This window comes from Psammomys obesus, unplaced genomic scaffold (assembly GCF_907164565.1).
Source record: "Psammomys obesus unplaced genomic scaffold, mPsaObe1.curated_primary_1811, whole genome shotgun sequence".
NCBI lineage: Eukaryota > Metazoa > Chordata > Mammalia > Rodentia > Muridae > Psammomys > Psammomys obesus.
Genome location: NW_026596149.1, coordinates 6,853,330 through 6,875,669, shown reverse-complemented (window position 1 = coordinate 6,875,669; position 22,340 = coordinate 6,853,330). Strand labels below are relative to the sequence as shown.

At 37.7% G+C, this 22,340-nt stretch overlaps 1 protein-coding gene across 1 annotated transcript in view; it reads left to right on the top strand.

The window, feature by feature from the left end:
• Positions 1-21,644, top strand: part of Slc39a12 (solute carrier family 39 member 12) — an 89,877-nt gene extending 68,233 nt beyond the window's left edge. Inside the window, exon 13 of the mRNA XM_055593807.1 lies at positions 21,506-21,644. Coding sequence (XP_055449782.1) covers positions 21,506-21,634 — 129 coding nt within the window. The 3' untranslated portion in view covers positions 21,635-21,644. The remainder of the gene's footprint in view (positions 1-21,505) is intronic.
• Positions 21,645-22,340: the final 696 nt, after the last annotated feature.

Genomic DNA, 22,340 nt, shown 5'->3' with positions numbered 1-22,340 from the left:
AACATAGTTTTCTCTTTATTTTCTCATTTTATACAGTAGAATGCTGTATCTGTTGTGGGTTTTAAAGCTTCTTTTCCAACATTAGCATTTAAAGCTATACATTTCCCCATGAGGCATCACTTTACTGCTATGTATTTTGTGGTTTCAGTATGCTCCTTTGAATTGCTTTCATATTTCACCTGTGTTTTTTGATGCATAGATTATGTAGAAGTCTATTGTCTAAGGATATATTATATTGTTGTCACACTCATTTTTCTACACTCTCAATTTTCTCCTGCCTCTACTGCCTTCCTCCCACCCAGGCTCCATCCTACTTTCATGTCTTTTTATTTTGTTTTCTCTTTGTGATACATTAATTTTAATCAGGATCACTCATGTAGGCATGGGTATGAAGTTGTTCCCTGGAGGATGAGTAACTCATTAGAGGTTACATCACTGAAGACAATGACTTCCTCTCCCTCAACAACCTTGGGCAGTCATTAGTTCCCTTGCATGGTGTGGAGCCCCATGCGACCCTCCCCCATGTATGGTTGGTGTTTTTTACTGGCTTTGTTTTATGCAGTCTGTGTGTGAGCAGCTACCACTCTCATGAGTTCACGAGTGCCACATCCATGTCATACCCATTAGTATTTTTTAGCCCTTCTCTGTCCTGTAGCTCATCTATTATTTCTGCCCTTTTCTCTTAATGTTTCCTGAACCTGGGAGGAGGGACACGAGTGTCCAGTTTATTATGAGCATCAGCAATGACTGGTTCTCAGCATCTTCATCAGTCATGAATCTGCATTAGATGATGTTTGCTGAAAAGAGAAACTTTTTAAAAAAAATTAATGTTTAGGATAACACTAGTCTATTGGTTAAACACAACTATTTAGAGGCAGTTTGATAACATGTCTATAGCAAACAATAGTAGTAGATTCGCTCCTAGTATGCATTAATGCTCCCAGCTATGGGTCTTTGTGAGTCTTTGGTGCTAAGGCATGATCTCCCTCCTCAGATCTAATCAGTTGGTTTCTCCTATAATCATCATGTACTAGTCCGTACATTATTGTACTGGTCAGTGGCACTTGCTTTGCAAGTTGATATTGTAGGGCTAAACTTGGGAAAGACCATTGCTAACTCTCCTCCCCCAGGTGCCTACATAGCAGCTTCTGTCACTATAAAGGTTAGTCAGCAGGGAGAAATCTCCCAGTTCAGTTCTAGACTGGATTTCTTTTATTCTTCAGCTAAGATATGTGATATCTTGATCAATAGGCTCTTACCATCCTGTTCTGGTGGACAACTAATGACAATGACCATAACCCATATAATTTCTTGTGGACAGGGAGTTCTGGGGCCTTCCTGGCCAACTACTCAAGGGAAGTATTCTGCATTTGGCACTAGGATTTTTATTTAACAAACCATGGCTTCTGGGATCAGCACTATCTACCCATGCATGGTACCATCACTCAAAGACTTAATTTTAAAGGACTTTGCTAATGTTTTAAAATTAGCTTATGAAGTAATGAGTTTCACTATGGCTTCACCATATATCCTTATTTTCATTTAGCTACCTTCCATACTCTGAATTCCTCCCATTTCTGTTTACAACTTATCATCCTCCATATTCCTTCCATTATTTTTATAGCACATTTTCTCCAAATATTAATTATAGCCAGATCTGTTGGTTTGATGTCTTTTTCATAGTCTTGTGTTTATTACAAAAATTTTACAAGAAGTAAACTTGATACATACAATAGTCTATCAAAGTCATATACATATAACTCTTCCTCATCTGGAGGAGCCTGTGACTACATTAACTAATGTCAAAAGGGACTGTAGATGTCACGGAGTTTTAAATGTTTGAACATGAGTCTTGAAATAGAAAGCCTTGATCTGGCTATGATCAGGGGGAAAAAGCTGAAGTGATGAAATGAAGGTCAGAGACATGTAGCATTGCTGGCTTTAGGGAGAGGGGAAGCGGCCAAGAGCCAGGGAACATGGGTATTCTCTAGTCTAGAAGATAGAAATGGCAAGAAAATTGACTCTTCTCCAAAGCTTAAGAAAGGAGTCCAGCCTTGATGGCGCAAGAATCAGCCTGGCAAAACTCATGCTAAAATTGGGACTTACAGAACGGTAAGATAGTAAGGTATTTTTTGTTTTGTTTTGTTTTTATTTTTTATTCTCAAGGCACCTAGTTTGTGGTCAACTGTTAATAGTAGCTGCTGAAAACGAATCCATCCCTTTGGTACCAACTTATGTTTAGATGTAATTGAAAATGGAGACAGCTTTGTAAACGCATCTTTTTCTGTCTGAGAAACTAAAATCCCTTCTGAGAAAATTCTCCTAACTGAAAGTACACTGGATTTCTCAGACTCAGCATCTCTCAGTTTAATAAGTCACTTGGATGTAAGGAGGAATAGCCTTCAAAGTACCTTCTTCAGCAGTTTGGATAGAGCTGCTTCAATTTTCAGTGAATACCATGTATTCTATAATGCATAAATTAATTAATTTTAAAAGAAATACATGGTTATGCCAGGGGAAGTTTATTTTTAGAGCTGAGGCAAAGTTTCAAACCTTCAGGCATTTTTCCTAAGGTTTTAGGTCCTGCAGTCAGTTTCTATAGCAACAAGTGAGTAGAAACCTCAAGGGACTCTGACTACAGTTGTAACTGGAGATGTCCCTGAATTGGGGAAACTGGACAACTGCCCAGGGTACACTATGTTAGCAGAACTCATGGGTGTTAGAGATCTAAAATTCACTGGGGTGGCAGTGCTGGAGAAGAAAAAAAAAATCAAGCTGAATTCAGGTACCATTGCTGCGAAACTTCAAGGCATTTGAGAATACAGACAGCTCTTCGTTTCTGCAGCTTTAGTGTTTAGGAGTCAGTTAGCCACAGAACCCAGGAGAGAATTCCATTTGCACTGGACACAGACATTCCTTTTTGTCATTGTTCTTTAAACAGTGCAGAATGCTGGTTATTTACATGGTGACTTCTCCACTTATAAATGACCTACAGTTAATTTATAGTATAGAGAAGGATGTATGTTGATTATATGCAAATACTGAATTACTTTATTTAAGGGACATTGGCATCTTCAAATTTTGTCAGTAGAAGGAATTCCCTGGTATAAGTGTCCCCTAGATGCTGAGCAATGACTAGATGCCCACTTTCTAATCCTAAACCTCTAAACACAGACACAGACACAGACACACACACACACACACACACACACACACACACACACACACACACACACCTGCCAATCAACGTACCACAGTTTTCTGAATCATTTCTTCTGCCCTCACCCCATATATTTTTAGGTGTTCCTTTACAACAGCTTATTCTTTTCAAGACTATCAATAATTTTTCTTTAAGTATTGTCTCGTGTAATGATGGAAGAAGACAGAGAAGGACATTGTTTAGAGACATTTACTAGCTACAGTACATAAGAAAGGAAGTGTCTCTCAGCAGTGACATCACAGCCAGATTTTGTCCTGCAGCATTTTCCAGTCTCCAGGTAATTTCTTCATGTAAAAGGAAAGGACAGAGTATTTTGAGTTTGAACTTAAGATTTTTACTTTTAAAACGTACGCAAAAAATGTAGAAAAGGAAGACCTAACCTGATTATTAAACCCAGACAATAAATGAACTCTCAATAATTGTTTATGCTGTTTCATGATTACTAGAGTCACAGTCATTTCAAGAGAGCAAACATGATGAGACGGATGTGAAGCAGACACCTGTCTAGGCTACACTTCTATTCACTGAGCGGGCTTCTACCTTTTCAGGACTTTATTGTATCGTTAGCGTCATTTAAAAAATGTGTGTGTGTGTGTGTGTGTGTGTACATATGTGTGTGTGCGTGTGTGTGTGTGTGTGTGTGTACATGTGCGTGATTCTTCTTTTATTGTTATTATGCGTGCACTGAATAAACGTGTAAATGCAATCTTCTCTGTTTAGCAGTACTTGTCTATATACGATTTCAGGGCTGATCAAATGGTGTTGGAAGGCCAATTAGAGCCCTCTTTCTGGGGAAAACAGTTTCTCCTGCTCTATTAAGCATTTCTTTTGCTGCTTTACTTTTTGAGGCAGTGTCTCTCACTGGAGCCTGGGGCTGGCTAATAGACTAGGCTGGACAACTATTGAGCTCCAGGAACTCGGCTGCCTTTGATTCCCCAGTGCCGGGATTATAAGCATGTATCAGCACATAGAGCTTTTTATCTGAAAGCTGGGGATGGAACTGTGGTCCTCAGGTTGACTGGGAAGCACATTACCAACTGATTTACCTCCCAACCCACCATTCCTTCCTTACCTTTTGTTTCTCTGAGCTTTACTACTTGAGGGAAATGCAATGAAATTCATTCAGTATCTACTATCACCAGGTTGTCTGAAAAATATGTCCTTTCTCATCTGAAAGAAACTAGTAAATTGTTTCTTCAGACTTTTGGCAGATGTCAATGTAAATGTCACCCTGTTAGCTGTTGTCCGCTGGCAGGAAGGGGAATTTAAAGGCATATAAATTAGCCTTTGTGTACATGTTTATTTTCCACAGTGTTTGACTGTGAGCACCACTTGCGCTGGATACCCAGTGAGAAAGCCTACTCAGCACTCAGAACCCATTTCTGAAGCAAATTAATATTATTTGATATCAACAGTTATGACTTTACAAAAAGAAAAAACATATGAACCCCTCAACTAACAATTTTGAAAGATTTATGAATTTTCTGAAAAAAAAAAAAAAAACAAAAAAACAAAAAAACCAACCCAGCAAATCAGTTAAATCTGCTTTAGAGGTTTTCTGCTGAGACAGTAACACTGCAAGCTCACTGTCGGATAAGGGAGCAGCTCCTAGAAACGTTGGTGTTTCTTGCTCATTCCATCTCTTTTGTCTTAGCTGCTCCTTGAAACTACCCTGTGCATGTCTGAGCACACTCACGTTTGCACTCGCTGGAGCATCCTTCTTAAAATTAACTTAACCAGTAGCTATTGGTTTTTTTTACTAACAATGGTTGGCCTGGTCAACTTTATCAACTTGACTCAGCCAATAATTACCTGAGAAATTGTGTATGTCAGACTGTCCTGTAGGCGCGTCTGTGGAGAACTGCTGACTGCTGTAAGGTCTGTGGAGAACTGCTGACTGCTGGAAGGTGGATCAGCCCACTGTGGGTGGCACCATTCGTTCAGTGGGTCGTCCCGGATTGTATAAGAAAGATACCGAAGTGTGGGTCTGCAAGTGAGCCAGTAAGCAATGTCCAAGCATGATTTTTTCCCTTAAGTTCTTGCTTGAACTCCATCCCTGACTCTCCTCAAAAATAGACTGTGACCTGAAAGTGTTAGCCAAATAAACCCTCCCTTCCCCTAAATTGCTTTTGGAAAAAATGTTTTGTTACAGCAACAGAGATGAAATCAGAATGGTAGTTCATTTAATATTATTAGATAGAAGTGTTTTAGCTAAACCTAGCTGTGATTATATGGCAACAGATGGTTTAAATCATTGTATTTAGACTGGGAACATTTCTAGGAGTGGAATTGCTGAGCAGTATGGCAATTTGACAGTTAATTTTTTGAGGAATTTCCAAGCTATTTTCCTCTGTGGCTGCACCAGTTTAGATAACCACCACCAAGAGAAAAAAAGGCTGTAGTTTCCTCATATCTTCGCCTACATATATTATTTTCACAAATGTATTATTTCTTAAGCTGATTAGCAGTTGTGGATTGCATATTAGCATCTCTAGAAAATACAAACTTTAATCTCTAGAATAATGATCTTGAAAGGGAGGGCCTTTATGGTAGCTAGGGTTGATGGGGTCAGGTTCATAGAGTCTGTATAACGGACTGAATGTCTCATGAAAAGAGAGTGAAATGGGTGGTCTCTAGGCTATGTGAACATACAAGAGAAGACAGAGAGGCATAAATCAGGAATAGATACAGAATTCCACAGAGTTGACAGGTGACCTGGGTTTGTATTTTCTAGGCTCTAAAGCTGTGTAAATCAAATTAATGTTGAAAATGCCCATGCAATTAGCACACTGGAGCTGTGCAAACTGACAGAAGAGATGGTCTAAAGTTGCCAATCTGTCTAATTGTGCTTTTCACTTGCTTTATCCTAAAGAAGAGTGACTTAGGAAGCACTTCCTGTTATTACTGTATATTGTTTTTGAAAATTTTTATTCAAGTTCTCTGCTTATTCCTTCTGTTGGAGTCTGTGAATTCCTTATGCATTCTGAATTCTGTCTTTATTAGACAATGGCTTACATGTATTTTCCCATTCCATTGACTGCCTTTTAAGTTGCACAAAGATTTTTTTTTTAATTTATAAAGACGACATTTTAAATTTTTTTTTTTTCAGAATTTCGTATACCAGTACTATTTTTTAAGTCTTTTCTGTGGCTTCTTTATTCCCCTCTGGCTATTCCACATATCCCAGCTACCTCTCAAATGACTAACTTTTCTACTTTAGTTATTATTTTGATACACACACACATACACACACGCACATATACATGTACACAAACCCATGCACATGTATGTATCCTGCTGAATCTGTTTGCTGTTGCTCATATGTATATGTGTTTTGGGCTCCTTGGGATTGGATAACCTAAAAGGAACTCAACCTGAGAACAGTCTTTTTTCCCTCTCTCTCCCAGCAATCACTAATTGCCTATAGCTCTTCATCTAGGGATGGGACCTTCCTTCATCTGTGTTAGCATGTCAACTGGTGTTGTCAGTTTGCAGGGCTATGTTAGGGAACATATTGTTGAGATTTAATGGGTGCAGAGTTTCTGTCATATGTAGAAGATACTATCTTGTAGCAATCGTCCTGGTTCTCTGGCTCTTGCAACCTTTTTGCCCCTCTTCTAGGATGTTCCCCAAGCTTAGGAGTAGGAGATGCATTGCGGAAGACTTGTTTGGGGTTGGATAGAAACCCATCATCTGTTCTCTGTGTTTGACCGGGTGTAGATTTCTGCAATAGGCTGTATGTGCTGCAAGATGAAACTTCTTTGATTAAATACTTCCCTCTTCATATAAAGATAAATTCTGATTATGTTTACTTTATATACCCCTCACTTCTTGGGTATGAGTTTCATATCTTAAACATCAATTATAAGTCAGTTTTCATAAATCTTTTGTTCTGTATTTTCTTTTAAGAATTTAAAATCTTATATTTTTAGGTCTTGTCAATTTTGGTTTTTGCATACAGTGTCAGATGATGTTCTAATTCAAATTGTATTTAATATTTTCTGAGATATATATATATATATATATATATATATATATGCTACTTAGGAATTATTACTTAACAAAAGGATATATCCTATAAGTAATTATTTTCAATAATATGTTATAGTACATAAAAATCTGTAATTGAGAAACCATTTACAAGTCTAGAAGATTCCATACCAATCACATAAATCTTTTTTGTTCTTCAAAATTGCTAGAAACAAAAAATCAGAACTTGCTTATCCAATATATATATTTTAATCTTTGATTTAAAAATTGTATGGGTAAAAAACATGCATTGATACGAACAATTTTCCTAATTTACCAATTTTTCTCAAGCTATGGATTACAGATGATTTTTTTCTGTGAATTTTCCTGGAGATCGTGCTAGATAAAAGATTATACATACTGTTATATTTTGTTAAAACTGGGCAAAGTATAGCTGTCAATAAGGATCATCTATGTACTTGTTTAACTGAAGGACTCCAGGTGTCTTGGTAATCATTTATTACAGTAGCATGGTATCATTAAACAACTGGGGGCATACTTTAAAACTCAAGATGACCCTTAGTTGAATGTCATTTGAGTATTGGTCCAAAATGGGTGAGTGAATGGTCAAAAATAAAGTTTTTTCTTTTCCATGTGTTGGAATACAGGAAAAATGTTCTAGTAAATTTTTAAAGAAGTGATTAGCATTTTAAAAATCCATTTATTGTTATGTTATTTAAAATGCTTGAATCAAATCTTCTTTTGTTGAACATTAATTGATGATATTATAATGGTAGAATCCAGATATTCACTTACCCAACACAGTAACTCCTATTAGGCTACAGCTTTATCATCTTTTTTCTATTTCTAAAGTTTGTGGAGTAGAATGGATATTTCTATAGGACAGAACACACACACAAGCTTCATGGCATTATTCTTTCTCAGACAGGTAAGGGTGTGTCCATAATTTACGCTAGGGATAGAGCAGCTTTCTTCCTTGTACCACCCAAGTGGCAACTTCATGTGGATTACTGAAAACTTGAAATGAGGCTACAGTAACTGGAAAATGGAATTTTTACTTACAAATTTCCCAAATTTAGGTTCACATCAAAACTAAGAAAACATAGAAGGGCTGAAGAGATGCCTTAGTGATTAAGAGCACTAGCTGCTCTTCTAAAGGACCCAAGTTCAATTCCTAGCACCCATATGGCAGCTCACAACTGTCTATAACTCTTGTATCAGGTAATCTGAGCCCCTCACACATGCAGAAAAAAACACCAATGTACATAAAATAAAAATAAATAAAAATTTAAAAAGAGCATATAAAGAGCAGGATGTGGTAGTATGATCAGTAATCTGAGCCCTGGGGTGCTGAGGCAGAAGAATTCAGAATTCAAAGCCAACCTTAGGTACACAGTAAGAAGCTGCCTCAGAAAAGCAAAAACAGGGTTTGGGAAGATGGATCAGTTGTCAAAGTACCTTCCACTAAGGGCTGGACATGGTGCACAGACCTGTGACCCCAACATGGGGTAAGGCTTGAAGGGAGGTCAGACAGGCAAATCCATGCAGGTCACTGGCCAGCAAGCCTAGCAGAATCAATGAGCTTCATTGATCAATGAGGTTCATGAGAGAGATTGTTGAGGGATGACAGTTGTTCTGCAAACATGAGAGCCTGAGTTGGGACCCTTGGCATCCATACAAAAGCCAAACATGGCCACATGGGTCTATAACTCTAGCACTGGGGACAAAGGCGGGAATGCAGCCAGCCTAGATGAAAATGTGAGCTTCGTTTTCATGGAGAGACCCTGTTGTGAGGCAATAAGGTGAAGAACTAGAAATGTCCATCGCTGCATGCACCCACACATTCATGAGCACATACCACACACCATACACCACACCCCTGCATTAACTTGGTTGGTTAATTAGGGAAGGTGAGGCGTGGGTGAGGAAAGACACCACCATCTAACCTTTGTTTCCACATGCACCCACATCTGCACACACACTAACAAGCACAGAAATATGTGAAAAAGCAAAAGCAGAACAACCCTAAACAACACCGCTAAAATGAACAGCAGAAAACAAAAGATTTCTTGGAGAGTTCTCTCTGCCTCCTTGTACACACACTTGTACCCCCCCCCACACATATACACCCTCTACTGTCGGTGCCCTCCAGTGGCACAACTCATAGTCTTTGACCCTACATTAACATGTTAATATGATCAAAGTCTACAGAGTAGACTTTCACTCTGAGTCTTCTCTGTCCGTGGAGTTTTTCGACAGATATTCGATGACATGAATCTATCACTGTCATATCATATAGGATACTTCCACCTTCCTAAATATATTCATGCTTTCTCTGTTCATCTTTCCATTCTTTTTTAAATGTATGTCAATTGCTTTTATTCTTTACTGTCCTTGTACTGTTGCCTTTTCCAGATCACTGCATAGTTTCCTAGTATGCTGCCTTTTTAGTTTGTCTTTGTGGTAGTGATGGAACTGTGTCCAAGCAGCTTCTCAGGTCAGCTAAGAAAAACACACGCTGGTGTCTGGTGCCCCTTGCAGTAGGTAGATGATCCTCTGCCTACAGTGAACAAAACATGAGATTGGGAAGGGTGTAACGCTCATGACAGTCACCGTTTGAGATGCAGCCAACAAACAAACAAACTTTCTCTTGGAATCCGCTTACTTCCTGTTTGCCTTTTAACATGCTGTGACACCTTTGTTCTCCCTTTGTGAATACCATGTCCCTATGCATTGAGAACTTAAGGCTTATTGCTTAATAACTTTTTTTCTTTCAGCTCTGGACAGTTAAGGAATGCTGAGAGTGTTTGCCAGGGGTGAGCTCCCTATTTGGCTCTAGAGTAGCAATTGGTCAGCCCTGAAATTATACATACAAGTGACACAAAGTGGACTGCTCATGTTGGATTTGTTTATTTATGCACTTGTATATGTATTATACATATATATAAATATATAAAAACAAGAAAAAAGAAAAAAAGAGGCTATAAATTAGGAATAGATTGGGGATGAATGGAAAGAGCTGGAGGGAAGGGAAGGAGTGGGGAAATGGTGTAATTTAACTTCAAAACAATTGAAAAAAAAAAGAGCAAAAGCTTAAAAACATGTTTCTTGTGTTTTTTTCATGGGTTTATAACTTATTTATTTTTATTTCTAAGTAATATTATATTGACAGAATCCACCACGTTTTATTTACTACCTACTAGGGAGCACCTTAGTTTCTTCCAGTGTAGGCGTTCAGCCCTTTGGAATAAAGCCAAGGGTGTGGCTGCTCGACCGTGCAGAAAGAATATGCTTAGCTGTGTGGGAGAGCGGCCCATTGCTCCACCTCTCTCCAGTACTGGGAGTTGTCCTACCCGACCATTCTGCTAAGCATTTAGTACCAGCAAGAGAGACTTGAGCAAATGCAGCGATCACATCTTGAACATCATATTGTAAGCCAAATAAACCTTTATTCTTTATAAATAATTCACTGTAATATAATATTGATTTAGTGACAAAAAACGGACTAAAAAGTGGTTCACTGGGGCTGGGGAGCTGGCTCAGTTGGCACAATGTTGAGCTCCCAGCACGCTTGTGAAATATGAGCGCTGTGGCCTGCATCTGTAGTCCAGCAGTGCCTGATTGTGGTGTGGCACAGAAAAAAGTGCATCCTTGGGACTTGCTAGCCCCAATTTAGTGAGAGACACTGTCTCAAAGAATAAGGCGGAGAGTGATAGAGTAAGACTCTCATGTCGACATCAACCTGTGATCTCTGCCCACTCACACACAGGTGAGCATAGCCTTACCCACAAGTGCCCCTTCCACTCGTCTCCCACATATGCCCCTATTAAAATGATTGCTATGTATAAGGACCACTAAACTTTTATTGTGTCCTTAGGGGTTACATTAGATATCTGATCCCTTTTGAAATAATTTTTGAAGATTCTGTAAGTTCTTAGTATTTTATACCTGGCTACATTGCTTCAGAATCATTTGTTGAGCTGGGTCTATTTCTGACTCTTATAGAGCATCTGCCTATTTATTGCTTTGCAAGTGCTTCTTTGACTGTTTTGAAATTTTATACCAAGGCTTGATGCTGGGTAATAACTTACCAACTTTGCTCCTGTTTTTTTAATACCGAGCTGGTGTTTTGGGTCTTTATTCTTTCACTATAAGCAATATGCTTATCTAATTTCATTAAATGTCTTTAATTTGTTTAATCTACTATTTTTTGTTCTGATTATTTTAGATTTAAATTGCTCTCTTTGTAGTTACCAAGATCAAAATTTAGAATATTAGTTTAAATTTTCTTGTTTCTAATATCTGTATTCAACACTATGAACTTTTCTTTACTGCTTTTCCTTCATCCTATAAATTTTGATGAAATTCATTTCACTTTTTCTTACTTAAAAATTTTACCTCTAGCCTTTTGGGTTTTGTTTTTTTTTGTTTTGTTTTTTTTTTTTAATTTCTTTATAATACGTTTCTAGTTTAATTGTAAGAACAGATTCAACATGGCTTATATTCTTCTTATTTGTTATTATTATTAATTTAGACACTTTACATACTGATTGTAACCCCCTCCCTTGAGCCCTCCCTGTCCCACTTTCCCTCCCTCTTCCCCCCTCTTCCCCTCTACTAGGCATCAGAAAGGGGGAGCCCTCCTCATTGCCATCTGACTCCAGCCTATCAAGTCTCATTAGGACTCTGTGCATCCTATTTCTCTACTTCTTTGATCCATTTAATCAGAAAACCTTATTAAAGCCCCTTACTTTTAGAAAATGTCTATCTTTGTGCCTGATATGTGTTTCTTGTATGCAACAGAATGTTGGGTCCTGTTTAAGCACCCACTCTGTTAGTCTGTCTTATATTAAAGAGTTGAATCCATTGATGTTGGGAGAGATTAATGACCAGTGACTACTAGTTTCTGTTATTTTGATGTTGGTTGTGGTAGTGTGTTTGTGTACTTGTATACTTTTAGTTTTTCTGTAGTGAAGTTATGTATTTCCTGTATTTTTCTGGTGTTATCCTCCTTGGGTTGGAGTTTTCCTTCTAGTATCTTCTGTAGGGCTAGATTTGTGCATAGGTACTGTTTAAATTTGGTTTTGTCATGAAATATCTTGTTTTCTCCATTTATGGTGATTAAAAGTTTTGCTGGGTATAGTAGTCTGGACTGGCATCTGTGGTCTCTTCAGGTTTGCAATTCATCACTGCTGCCCTGCTAATCAGACACAGTTTGTGATTGGTTCCTCCATCTTGGAATCTCTCATGGCTTATATTCTTTAAAGTTTGTCAAGATGTGTTTTATGACCTGAAATGATTTGAATTGCGGAAAAGTCTATTTGATCTATGGATGAATTTGTAATCTGATCTCCCAGGATGGAAGAGCCTATTGATGTGAGTGATATTCAGTTAATTGATGTTGCTGCTGAATTAAATGTCTTTCTCACAGAGAGGCCTTCAATAAAAGAGTACACCAGGACAGGTAAGGTGGGATGACTAGAGGGTAAAGACCTACCATCAAGCCTGAAAACTTGAGTTTAAACCTCAGGACCCACAAGATAGGAGAGAAAAACTCCTGCACATTGTAGTCTGACCTTCACACATGCGGTGTCATATGCACCCTTCCCCAGATCAGTAATTAATGTGATAAAACCACAATAACGTTCCAATAGTTTTTGCCTCACATATTCCAACTTTGTGTTTAGATGTCTTCAGTCACTGAAGATTTTCTGTCCTCTTGGAGTGCTGCCTTCTATCCTTTTGCTCCTGATAACTTTCCTAGTTTTGAAGCGTGCTCTGTGAAGAGTTAATACAGCTGCCTTGACAGTTTTAGTAGGATTAGCATGGTGAATAGTTCTCACACCTCCCCTTATAACTGAGAAGTGACTGCATATTTTTAAAAGTATGCTTCCTGTAGACAGTCTAGCACTGAGTATTGCTTTCTGATCTGATGTCTTTTGATTGATGTCTTCAGACCACTGCTGTTATGGTGATTCCTGGCATATTTGTATTAGCAACTACCTTATTTCTACCATGTTACTTTTCTTATTTGTTCTGTGATGTTATCTGATGGCATTTTAAAAGATTTTATGTGTGCAGGAATTTTGTCTACATGTGTGTCTGTGCACTATATGCATGTTTGGTACTCTCAGAGACTAGAAGAGGGTTAAATCCCATCAATCTGTGCTCCTGGCGGTTGTGAGCTGCTGGGAATGTGCATGCTGGGGCTCAAACTCAGGTCCTCCAGAAAGCAGCCAGTGCTCATAACCACTGAGCCATCCCTCCAGCCCTGATAATCCTTGCTTGTCTTTGAATTGCAATATAAATTTACAACAATTTCAAGTATACTTTCTAAGAACTCTCTACTGTTGTGATAATAATGCAATAACAAGAATAAAAGCTATTTAACTTCATTCACTCATTCTTTAATTATATACTAATATGTAGGTATATAGTTCCTGACCCCTACACTTGTTTCCTTTTATTGAGAAAGATTTGTGTTTTGTCATAAGGCATGTTTATTTGTGCTATTGTTAGCAAACACAAATGTTTCCACCATTTTATTTTCTGGAAGATTGTTTATGTTTTCTCTCCCCCTCCTTTGTGTGTGTGTGTGTGTGTGTGTGTGTGTGTGTACACAGATACACTTGCCTGTTCATACATATTTGAAGGCCAGGGGTTGTCATTTAGTGTCTTCTTACATTATCTTAAAGTAAGGTCTCTCACTGAAGCTCGGGCTCACTTTTTTGGATAGACTGGCTGTCTCATCCCTAGTGCTGGAGTTACACATCTGAACGACCACACTGGCCTTCTTCTTAACTATGGGGCTGTGAACCTGAACTCATGCTCTCATGCTTGCTCAGCAAGCATTAACCCATGAGCTGTGCCACCAGTCTCCTCTTCCACTTTTGAATGATACTTTATACACTACATAGAACTCTGTTGGTATATATTTTTCTTTACTACTTGAGCATTTCACTTCACCTTCTTGCTTCCATAGTATCCTCAGACATGCCATATAATTATCATTTTTATTTATTTAAAGGTAAGGTAGTTTATTCTGGTTTCTTGCAAGACTGCCTGAAGTTCAAAAACACTTTATATGAATTGTTGGCCTTTGTACTGCTTCATAGTCTTGAATTTCCTGTATATTTAGTCTCTTGGTGTTTATTTGAAAAAAAATTCTTGGTTGCAACTCTTTCAAATATTGAATTCTTTCCTTTCTTGTCATCATGGCTCATTATAACTTTTGTAGTTTTCTCAAATTTCTCAGATAGCCTGTATGTTCTTGGTCTTCCTGCTCTCTGTTTTACTAAAGGGTGTGTGTGTGTGTGTGTGTGTGTGTGTGTGTGTGTTTCCTCAAGCTCAGATATGTTTTCTATGGCTGTGCTGGAACTCCTATTGAGCTCACCACTTACATTCATTTCTGGTATAGTCTTTTATCACCAGTATATGTCTTGTGTTTTCATCTTTAAATTTGCACCTCTCTACTTACGCATCTACTATTGTTTGTTGTTTTCATTTTCCATTTAATTCCTTAACTTGTTAATTGTAATTAAAAAAATTTCTGCTCCAGTAATTCCAAAATTACTGCTATCTCTCTCAACTATTTTTTGATTTATTATGAAATAACCCTGCTTTGTCCAGAGTTGGGCTTAATATACTAGGTAAAAGAAATTAGGCTAAACTGGCCTTTAGTAGTAGAGAAACAAGGTGGGAGAGAGTTCTGTAATCAGGTTGTTTTAAATTTTTAAAATTATTATTAGTGTTAATTTTGTAGGTACACACCCCAGTGTGTACATGAAGGTCAGAGGACAGCTTTTGGGAGTCAGTTTTCTCCTGCCACATGTAGGTACTGAGGAATCAAACTCCAGTCATCAGACTTGTCAGCAAGTGCCCTAACCCTATTAGCCATTTTGCCTACCATTGTTTTGTTTCTGTTGCATTTTTTTGAAGTAAGGTCTTGTTACCTAAAAACCTTTGGTACATACTTCCTTCAAATTTATGATCCTTTTGCTCCAGCATCTTTAGTGGTTTGCACCACTGTGCTTAGTTGTTGGTAAGTCCCTGAGTGATCCTGTGGTCGTAGTCTGTGCTTGTGATGTTTCATAAATGCTTCTCACCCCTCCTCCTGTCCCCACATAGAGCAGAATTGCTGCAGGTGATTAGATTTAGGTGATCCCTATCTGCCAGGTTGTTAAAGGTTAAGGAGAACCAATTAGGCTAGGCTCTACTTAACTACTGCCAGTAGACAGCCCCTTAGAAAGAGCAGAAACCCTGGGTTATTTAACCATAACTATGTTTCCTTTACTCCTGCCAGAAGGAAGAGAGTTTCCTTCCTGTTTTTCACTCTTAGAACCTTTAGGATCCCTACAGGTAAAACTCATGAAAGGTTTAGGATTTCTCTGACTGAGGTCCTCTGGAGTTTAAAAACTTAAAATTGTCCACACAGGCCTTCAGAATTTCACCTGTGTGAGTCAAGAGACCCGATCCAGGCTGCCCCATAAGCTAGTCCACTCAGCACAAAAACAGCAGCTCCAGTTTCTGAGGCAGTGGTGTCCTGTGGCCTTTCCTATAAGCTAAGATTGATGTTTGCGCTGTTTGTTTTTCAATTTGGTTGGCTTGTACATATGAAGAGACTGGGGCAAGTTCTATGTTCCTTCAGGAATCTAGAAACCTGAAAGCCCTGACAGCAAGGTTCTCTTTCCCCATTAGTATTTATTTTCATTTCTGTAACATAACAAGTACATATATATCCATACATATATTAAAAAACTGTGCTTTGTTCATATTTCCTCCAATTAACTTCCTTTGTTCCTTCCATGTTTGTTCCTCAAATAGTTTCTCCTCTGGGTTCCAAATATGAGAGAAAACACACAATATTGTGTCTGTCTTATTTTGTATCTGGTGGGGACTATGGTATCTTTCAGTATATTATCATCTTATCTTCTTTTGCTGTTTGTGTCATTTTTACTTTTTTAGCTTGAGCTACAACTTCAAACATGATATTGGGTGACTAGAAAGTGGATATCATTGTTTCATTCTTAATTTTAAATTAATTGTATTCATTTTCCCCAGTATAATGTTAAAAAAGACTTAGCATATATAACCATTATTATGTTGAGGTGTAAGTGTTATATCCAGTCTTAGTTTTCATTGCTGTGATAAAGCACTAAACAAAACCAACTTGGGGGAGGAAAGAATTTATTTGACTTGCACTTCCATTTTGCAGTTCATTTTAAGGGAAATCGGGACAGGAACTCAAGCACAGACGGTGGAAGAATGTTGCTTTACTGGCTTGCTGCCTTTTCCTGACTTGCTCAGTTTGCTTCCTATGCAACCCAGGACCATCTACCCAGGGGTTGCATCACCCATAGTTGGATGTGCCATCCAATCATCAATCAAGAAAACGCATGACAGACTTGCTTTTGGGCAAATCTGATGGAGGCACTTTCTCTCTCTTCCTTGATATTTCTAGAGACTCTAGCTTGTGTCAAGTTGACAAAACAAAAACAAAAACAGCACATATTCTTGGTATCTTTAGGGCCGCATCATGAAGGAATAGTGAACTTTGTAGATAATCATCTGATTTCAATTCCTAAATATCTGTGTGCTATGTTATGTTTATTGATTTGCATATGTTGAAACATTTTTGCACCCTTAGGATGAAACTAACTTGGTCATGGAATACTTTTTTTATGTGTTGTAAAATTGTACAAAGTGTTTTGTTAAGAATTTTGAATCTATGTTCATCAAAAAAAAAGATCTATAAATGTTATTTATTTATTACTTTTTCACCATTTAATAATTATTTTATAAATTTATAGAATTCGATTGGTAGTGTTTCTTCCTTCTCAATTGTATGGGACTTTCTTTAAATTAATTAATTTTTTTGAGTGCTGTATTTATATCATTTCCACTTCTCTCACTTCCTTATTCATCTCCCCCCTTGTCTTCTCCTTGATTTTGTAAACTTTAATTATTGCTCTGCAAATATATGTAAATACACATGTAAACACATATACTCATGCATCCTGCTGGGTCCATTTAATGTTGCTCATATGTGTAAGTGTTTAGGGCTCACCACTTGGAATTGGATAACCTGTGAGGAGGCTCATTCCTCAAGAAGACTGATTCTTTTCTCAGGCAGCATTAATTGGTGGTAGTGCTTCATTTAAAGGTCGAACCTTGTGAGATTTCTGCCATCCATGTTGGCATGTCAGTTGATATTGTCATTGTGAAGGTCTTGTTTAGGTGGCCATATTTGATATTTCATTGGTGAAACGTCTTATCATTTGTAGACAACATTATCTTTCAATGAACAACAAGGTCCTCTGTCTCAGTCTTGGTGCCTGCCCTGTCTATGAGTTCCCTGAGCCTTAATTGTCAGGATTGAACATTTGGGGATGATACATCTACAATTGTCTATTGTTCTCTGCACTTAGCCAGTTGTGGATTTCTGTGACAGCCTCATCAGTTGCAAAAACAAGTTGTTTGATGAGGAATGAGAGATACTCTTATCCTTAGGAATAAGAATAAGTATTTGGAATGCTGTTAGAAATTATTATGGTTTAGGAAAGTGGCGGCAGTAGGTTTATGATCTCCAGACATAGTAGACAGTCAGGTTTATTATACCAGTCATGAATTCCCTCCTGCTAAGAGAGACTTAAGTTCAATTAGACAGCTATTGATTGACCCCAAAATGTAACTACCACTATTGCCCCATTGGGGATGTCTTGGCATGATGTTGTGCTTGGTGGGTTTCACAGCTGGGTAGGACATAACATCTTTGGATACTATGAAAGCTAGCTGTCAGGCAGGAGGCTTTAGGTTAGTTACGGACTATTTTGAAGAGTACTGGTAATAGGTCTTCTACCATAATGTGGCAGAATTGGCAGTAATATGCATTTCTAGAATTATGTTTGTTGGTAGACTATTCTTCCCTACTAATGCTTGTTAAAGATCCGGTTAAATTGTTTTTTCTTGCTTGATTTAATATTAGAGGTGTCTAGAGCTTTATCAACTTATTACAGATTTTTGAGCTTTATGAAATTCCATACAAGGCATTTTGTTAATATGGAAAAGGCATGGTGACAGAAACATGAGGGACCTGGTCATATTGTGTCTGAGTTCAGGAAGCAGCAAAAAAAGAAGGCTGCTGCTCAGCTGACTTTCTTCTTTTGTTCAGTTCTTGATCCCAGCCCATTTCTGACACTGCCACACTCACATTAAGAAGTATGTTTCATGATGATCCTAAACCTAGTCAAGTGGACAATAAAAAGAAGAACTGCTTTAGGTGAAACTGATTTTTCCTTCAGAGATTTAAAGTCTCTTAGTAGCAAAATGTTGACTTGAAGCCGGACACAATGGCTCATACCTATAATCCCAGTACTCTGGAAGACAGAGGGAGGTGGATATCTCTGAGTTTGAGGCTGCAAAGTAAGTCCAGGATAGCCAAGGCTACACAGAGAAACCCTACCTCAAGAAAAATGTTGATTTGAGGAAAGCAACTTAGTAAAATGATTTAAAAAGATAAGTTGCTTTTTTACTTCAAGGCTTCAAAGTTTCTAGTAGAACTATAAAGAACCTTTTTCTTAGCACATCTCTGGGCAAGATAATTTTGCTAAACTTATTTTCATTTCACTATAACCCAGTGATAATAAACCCTATCTGTAGTTTCATCTCCTCTTATTTCCTGATATATACCAAAGCATGATTTAAAATGTACAACATTACAGTTTTACTATGCTGGACTACAAGGAGACTTCTTAATGAAAGCCCAGGGGTGGAAAGAGTGCACTTCAATTCTTGCTAACAATTTTCAAAATAGAGGAAATATATGCCCTTGAAAAATTAATTCCCATTATTTCTTTGAAAAGTTACTGATGGAAACGGAAAAAATATAAGTTGATTCAGAAAGTTGAGATGCAATAATCAGATGTGGCCCGCCCTTTGGCATTTTATATTAATCTCTCTTAAAAAGACTCTCTATAGCACTCTTTGGATTTTGATGCATGTCCAAGACACAGTGAGACTTTGCATCTACACATGGACTTATTGAAAGAGCCAAGTGTCTGAAAAGCAAATTTGCTGCATTTTGTTACAAAACCACTTTAGCTGTGGACAGGGCACATTGAGACAGATCCCCCCCCCCCATATTAAAGTTAAAACTTCTATATGGGGTTACAAATCTCGCAAAATATTTTGGTAAAAGGAGAATGATTTATACAATCTGAGGAGAAACCAGAATTTCATAAAACTTTTTAAAATGTGATTTTTGTTATTTGCTCACATCGGCAGGACAAGGCACTCTGTCTTTGTAGATTTTAACTCACACTCCATGTCTTGGAAACATGGAATGAGTGCTGTGGTTTCTTTGCAGCAGAGATGCCCCCATATTTATGTTCTGTCCTGTATTTTCATAATTTTCTTGATATGGAGTGACAGTTTTCTATCTAGTGAACACTTTTTAACATTGTTATTTTCCATTTTTTTTCCTAATGATCAGGAAGGTGTTTGCATAACAAGCAAGAATGAATTTCAGACAGACTTGGCCTTTGGGCTCCGGAGTAAGCTGGTTTGGCTCTAGCCCTGGATCTGGTACCACATCTGTGTAGCTGTGGATGGGCTATTATCTTCCTAGACACATTGTTTCTGCATACCTGATAGGAACTGAGTGTTTTATCTCTTACAGGATTGTGAGGAGCAGGGACACAGTGGAAACATAAGGGCGTGTGGATGGGGTCACATGAAAAGCAAATAGAATGCGCACCAGATTTTGTAGTTTAAGTGTTCTAAAAGTATGTTAGAACACTTAAGTTTATTGTTCTTGGAGCATCAAGTATTTGTGCTGTTTTCTTGAGCATGATGTCATAGACAGAGAATAGAAGATTAATGATTTTCTCACTGGTGGAATTCTGTGGTTCTTACAAACAGGTGTGTGCTTCTCTGCAATTTTTTAGGTACTGTAAGTAAGCAGCAGATTATAGATTTAGGTTAATAAGAACAGTAAGAAATTAAACAATTGTTTAAATTTTTGTGACTTTTAGCTTTTGAGACAGAGTATCACATATCCCATTCTGGCCTCAAATTTTCTATATAGTTAAAGACGGCTTCTGATTCTACTTCCTCCACCTCCCAAGTGCTGGAACTGTAGGCACATGCCACTATGTCTGGAGCATGCTGTTAATTCAGCCACATCCAGTAAATGATAATTAGCTTAGTTGCAAACTAAGGAAGAGAAGGAATCTTAGCTCAGTATTTGTAAATAAGTTTATTCAAAATATGAGCCATTAAGTGACCACAGGTGATATAATTATGTTCCTATCCTTAGAGTTAACTATCACGTATTGCTTAAAATTATTGACATTCGAAGATATTGGGTAAGTTTAGTTCATATTGTTAATTCTTTAAGAATACCACCAAATGTAAGCTCCTAAGAATAAATACTGTCTACCACACACACAAACTTTACTATAATCTGGATATAGACTAATTACAAAGATACTAGAAAATAATTATCTATTTCTGATTGTTGTCATGAGGAGCTGAGGTGTCCATGACATCAGTGTACCTGCCATCTAGTGGAAGCCAACGACACAGCTGAGCATCCATCAGTGGCTCTCAAAGACACCAACATTAGGTTAGATCTCCAGACTACACTAACCTGAGTCTACATGTAACAAAGGAAACAATCCTGCCGCCGTGCTGTTCCTGCTCACCTCGTTAGATTGAGGACTTTAAACTAATATGTGCCCCAGCACTGGGCTCTTCTCACAGAAGCCCTGATGCACCTTTCTTTCCAAATGGTGCTATGACATTTGATAGACATGATGCTATTTCCACTTGTCTCTTTGAGAATAAAATACAACCCTAGGAAATTATTTCTTTGTTGTTCTAAAGGTCATAGGGACATTGGTCCTCTCTTGGACAGGAAATAAACAGGAGTGCTTTGCAAAGGCTAGTACATTTAGCTACTTCATAAGCCTAATGGAACAATTGGAAATTGTTTCTTTCATGTCTTATTTATTTCACATTTAAACATATTCAGAAAACAAAGGAAAAGTTGGCTTCTGTTGACAGCTCTGTCATTTTAAAACTTCTCCCAACCACCAGCAAGTGGCTCCATTTAGCTTACATTTCAGACTCATGGCAAGAATAGGTACTGAACATTGGGTAGCTATTTGGGGAATTTTGAAGGTTATTAAGTTCTGAATAACAGAGTCACTCATGCTTTCCCACCAAGCTTTTCTCAGCAGTTGAATATATCTGGATCTTATTCTGGTTTTTTTTTTGTTGTTGTTCTTTTTTTAGCTTCCTGAAATGACTCATGTTCAAACACAGCGACCCTGGATGACGTTTCTCCTGCAGAACGTTGGATTGGTCCTAGGCTGGTTTTCTTTGTTGCTGTTAGCTGTATATGAACAGAATATTAAAATGTAAGTTAAGAATCTCTAATGCCTCCCAAAATGAATTTATCTGGTCATATCTCATTTCTTCCCTGTTCGCTATGCTGATCACTAAATCTGGTGTTCTTATTTTAGGCAAAGAACATGTCTTTTATCTTAACTTATTCTGTATTGTAATTTTTTTAAAAAATATTTAAAAGAGAGCCTATCTTGCACTGAAATGTTTATTTTTGTTTTAGACACTGTGGTGGCTCACAATAGTGTTTAGTATTAGAAAATTCTAAATTCTAGTCATCTACAAAAATATTATTTCCCTTCAAAAATATTTATTTGTTTTTGTTTGAAGCAGACATTTTTGTGTTTTTTAATGTTAGCAATGCATTTGTTTTCTATGTGATTTATAAACCATAAGCAAATATAACAATAGAGATGTAATAAAGGCTAGTTTTAATGTGGCGGTTTCAGTTACCTTCAGTTACCTCTGTACAGATCCTCTCTCACAAGCTAGTACAACATGCTGACCCAGGAGAATCAAGCTCCTCTTCAGCAGTGAGGATGAATAAACAACTTGGGAAGCCTAAAAGATACTGCAGAATATCTATGTCTTCCAGTAAAAATCAGCACACATCTGTTCTAGGCAAGAAGAATTGGAAACAAAAGGCAAAGTTCCCAAATCAATAAGGTAACAGAGTCAGGCAGGAAACTGACTCAGCTTTTACAGATTATATAACACTGTGTGT